General features: G+C 33.2%; 2 protein-coding genes across 2 annotated transcripts; both read right to left on the reverse strand.

The window, feature by feature from the left end:
* Positions 1 to 853: 853 nt before the first annotated feature.
* LOC107001864 (probable aquaporin TIP3-1) lies at positions 854 to 2130 on the reverse strand. Its single transcript, XM_015199823.2, has 3 exons — positions 2007 to 2130; positions 1832 to 1916; positions 854 to 1747 (listed from the first exon to the last, which is right to left on the reverse strand). The coding sequence occupies exons 1-3, from the start codon at positions 2102 to 2104 to the stop codon at positions 944 to 946; spliced, it is 987 nt and encodes a 328-aa protein (XP_015055309.1). The 5' UTR covers positions 2105 to 2130; the 3' UTR covers positions 854 to 943.
* Positions 2131 to 2935: 805 nt separating this feature from the next.
* On the reverse strand, positions 2936 to 4098 carry LOC107001942 (aquaporin AQPAn.G-like). Its single transcript, XM_015199893.1, has 3 exons — positions 4004 to 4098; positions 3840 to 3924; positions 2936 to 3739 (listed from the first exon to the last, which is right to left on the reverse strand). The coding sequence occupies exons 1-3, from the start codon at positions 4096 to 4098 to the stop codon at positions 2936 to 2938; spliced, it is 984 nt and encodes a 327-aa protein (XP_015055379.1).
* Positions 4099 to 4334: the final 236 nt, after the last annotated feature.

Consider the following 4334-nt stretch of genomic DNA (forward strand, 5'->3'; position numbering starts at 1 on the left):
TTTAAGAGAATGAATACACGGATATGCATACATGAATGCAATGCATACATTATCTTCCTGATTAAAAAAAAAATTCAATGCAGTGTATACATATTATGAGTGAATGAATACGTAAAGTGTTTAATTTTTTAATATGTATACATTGGACGGGATAACATAGCTATAAATGTATAGTAATACTAAGTGAATGAATACACTATTTTTAGACGGTTACGTATTGTATATATAATTTTGTATGTTTCCGTTATTTTTGTTTTTGAGTAATTTTGATTATACGAGAAAAATAAAAAATAAAACTATAAAAATATCATTAATTAATTTAGGTCATTTTATGCTTATTTTTTATTTGTCTATTAAATACTAATTAATGTTGAACTATTTATTGCTAATTGTAACTATTAGTTGTATATATATATGTCATTTCCTCTTTTTACATCGAGTACTTAGTACTCAAGTCCTATTAAAGATTTATTACTGGCCCATAATGGAAACCCAAAACTAAATAAGAAAAATTACATGAATGAATACATTTTTAAAAATAATTACTGATTTTAGCGATACTTTTTGTTTATTATCATTTATAGCAATTATTGTGATAAATCTGTAATATGTATTAAACGTGAATTATGTATGCAATATATTTGAATTATAATTGTTTTTGAAATATATTATGCTTGTTTGATAAAAAATTGTCACATTGTATTATAAGTGTATTAAAATGTGTGATAAATGTATTATCCATCATTAAAACTTGTATTATATTTGAATAATAAATTTATCTTTGTAATATGTATTAAACTTGTATTATAAATTAATTAAAAGTGGTCAAGTGAAAAGAAAAATGTTATTGCTATAAATAGTAAATATTTTTTTATTATAGTATATTTATGTAAGTTTACGAACTAAATACAATCACCATAGGCCCATTATTACATCTGGGCCTTTACACATTGGACTCAAACAAAGCCTTAACAACTCCAACAAAATCATGTTTGTATCCATATTCTGCATGGAAATGTTTTGGTGGAATAATCTTTGTGTACACATAAAAGGCCAGACAACTAATAGTAGGCCCAATCCAAAAGATCCAATGTCCATCCCAAAGGTGACCTCCTCTAACGATCGCGGGTCCCAAACACCTTGCCGGGTTCATCCCTACCCCGGCGTAGCCCCTTTTCGTGGTGACCGTGGTTGAGATAAACACTAGAAGGCCTAATACCAAACCAACAATGGTCAAGACAGTGACAAGGCCAAGAGCCTTAGCTTGTCTATGATCATAAGCCATCCAAATTGAAGCAAAGAGTAAAACAAACGTACAAAAAATCTCAAGCCACAAGGCTTGGGCCGTCTCTAGGCCCAAAGTTACAGGCCCATTTGGGCCCGGTGCAATTATTGTGATAGTGCAACCACCAAGTGAGAAAGTGTCTTCAATTGTTGGACTAACCACCGCTTTGAGAGCTAGTGCACCTAAAACTGCACCAAGACATTGAGCCATAATGTAAATTATGGCTCTTGACATAGATATAATTCCGACTAGCGCGGCTGAGAAGGAGATAACCGGGTTGAGATGGCCTCCGGACACTGGAACAACCGCAAGTAGTAGAATTATGAGCACAATTGCTATGAGAATCGACATGATCAAATTTGGCATTTCAGTGTCACTCTCGGAAGTAGAGATCACTATAGTATCCACCATGAAAACAAGTACCGCTGAGCCTAGGAGTTCGCCCATCGACGCTCGCCATACCTATATCAAAAGAAGTTCAATTTTTTTGGCACCGACAAATATGGTCAATTAATTAGTGTTTGAAATCAAAATATATTTACTAACATTCAAAGAAAAAAAGTCAGGAACGCCAAGCCTTTGAGAGAGTGAGAGAAAGTTTTGCTTCTTTCCCTCGTCATCAATAGTGTTCCTAGTAACAGGAGTGAGGTAATAAATGTTAGTTTAGTGAGCATCTGATAAATCAATCTGACAAAATTAAAGAAATTAATTTCACACATACTTTTTTGGTGTGGAAGAGTAAGGTTGAACTCTATTAGTATTACCAGCAGAAAGCTGGCTTTCTTCATCACCTAAAAAAATATTATTGTTGGAACCCATTTTTTAGGAGAAAACTAAGATAGTTGCTAAGTATTTATTAATGCATTTTCCCTGAAATATTGTGCATGGATATGGGGTTATAAATATTACTTCCCAACTACCACTGCCTAACCTATCTTTTGTTGTTGCTAAAATACAAGAAAAGAAAGAAAGTTACGTCTACGTATATATAGGGATCTCTTAGCCAATTTTATTCATTTTGTTGAATATGCACTCTAAATTGTCATACAGTTAAAATAGGTTATTACTGCCTAGTTGAGATTTGAAGATTGAGACGTCTTTTCCCATTTTACATCAATTAACAATTAATTAGTCAATTAGCCAAATAACTTGAATATGTAAATGAAAACTGATAATTTAGTTTCTTCACTAACTAATAGTATTAATTTTTCTAGAAAAAAATGACAGAAATCTCACCTTTAAGTTCTCTTTTTACCATTATTCCCTATTAGTTTTACAAATCCCCAAAATCTCTCATTTTCACACATCAAATTAATGTATCTTGCGCATCAGATTAGTTTATCATGTATCTTACTTAACGATTAATGTATCTCACACATCAAATTAATGTATCATCGCTTATATTATTGTATCAGTTTGAGGGATTACTGTAATTATAACTTATAAAGGACAAATGATAATTTTGCCTTAAAAATATTTGATTTCTGTTCTTTACCCTATGGCAGAAAGAGAGAGAAAACTTATTGAAACGTAATTTGATAAAATTAAATTTTCATAAATTACATCGAGTGGATACTGGCTAGGCCCATTATTGAGTCCGGGCTATAAAGCTAAATACAAGAGCATAGGCCCATTATTGCATTTGGGCCTTTATACATTCGATCCAAACAAAGCCTTAACAACTCCAACAAAATCATGCTTGTATCCATATTCTGCATTGAAATGCTTTGTTGGAATGATTTTTGTGTATACATAGAAGGCTACACAACCAATAATAGGCCCAACCCAAAAGATCCAATGTCCATCCCAAAGGTGACCTCCTCTAACGATAGCGGGCCCGAAACACCTAGCCGGGTTCATCCCTGCCCCGGCGTAGCCCTTTTTGGCGGTCACCGTGGTCGAGATAAACACTAGAAGACCTAACACTACACCAACAATCGACAAGACAGTGACATGTCCAAGAGCCTTAGCTTGCCTGTGATCATAAGCCATCCAAATTGAAGCAAAGAGAAAAACAAATGTACAAAATATCTCTAGCCATAAGGCTTGGGCCGTCTCTAGGCCCACAATAACAGGCCCATTTGGGCCCGGTGCAATTATTGTGACAGTACAACCACCGAGTGAGAAAGTGTCTTCAATTGATGAACTAATCACTGCTTTGAGAGCTAGTGCACCTAAAATTGCACCAACACATTGTGCCATTATGTAAATTATGGCTCTTGACATGGATATAATTCCGACGAGCGCGGCTGAGAAGGAAATAATTGGATTCATGTGGCCTCTAGACACTGGAACAACCGCCAAGAGTAGGATTGTGATTATAACTGCTGCAAGAATTGACAAAATCAAATTTGGCATTTTGGTGTCACTTTCTAAGGTAGAGATTACTATTGTATCCAACATGAAAACAAGAACCGCTGTGCCTAAGAGTTCTCCAATTGACGCTCTCCATACCTATATAAGAAAAAAGAAACGTTTAATTTATATGTACTGACGAAGATCGATTTATTTATTCTAAAAGCATTTATTGATGAAATCAAAATGTAATACTAACATCCAAAGAAAAGAAGTCAGAAACGCCCAGCCTTTTAGAGAATGAGAGAAAATTTGACTTCTTTCCCTCATCATCAATAATACTCCTGCTAAATACATAATTAATTAAGACAAAATATAGGAAAAATGATATAATAAATGAAAGAAGAAATTAATTTGACACACCTTTTTGGTGTAGAAGAGCAAGGTTGAACTTTATTAGTTCCACAAGAAAACTGATTTTCTTCATCACTAAAAACAACATTATTATTGGAACCCATATTTGGGACAAAAACAAAGTTAGTTGCAAGTATTTAGCTTAAGCTTTTTAATTATTTTCCTTGAAATTATGTGCATGGATATGGGGTTATAAATACTACACTCTCCAACCTCCAATGTATTATAATATAAGAAAATTATGTCTACGTGTATATAGCAACAAAGAAGATCTCTTGGTCAATTTTATTAGAGGCTTCATTTTTTATTAATTAATTTTGTTAATTTGTTCTAAAATATG

This window comes from Solanum pennellii, chromosome 10 (genome assembly GCF_001406875.1).
Source record: "Solanum pennellii chromosome 10, SPENNV200".
Classification (NCBI taxonomy): Eukaryota; Viridiplantae; Streptophyta; class Magnoliopsida; order Solanales; family Solanaceae; genus Solanum; species Solanum pennellii.

Coding starts and splice junctions, on each gene's coding strand:
- LOC107001864 (XM_015199823.2), bottom strand. CDS start 2,104: ATGGGTTCCAACAATAATATTTTTTTAGGTGATGAAGAAAGCCAGCTT. Junction 1,917..2,006: donor TACTCTTCCACACCAAAAAA/GTATGTGTGAAA, acceptor TCCTGTTACTAG/GAACACTATTGATGACGAGG. Junction 1,748..1,831: donor CTGACTTTTTTTCTTTGAAT/GTTAGTAAATAT, acceptor CTTTTGATATAG/GTATGGCGAGCGTCGATGGG.
- LOC107001942 (XM_015199893.1), bottom strand. CDS start 4,098: ATGGGTTCCAATAATAATGTTGTTTTTAGTGATGAAGAAAATCAGTTT. Junction 3,925..4,003: donor TGCTCTTCTACACCAAAAAG/GTGTGTCAAATT, acceptor TGTATTTAGCAG/GAGTATTATTGATGATGAGG. Junction 3,740..3,839: donor CTGACTTCTTTTCTTTGGAT/GTTAGTATTACA, acceptor TTTCTTATATAG/GTATGGAGAGCGTCAATTGG.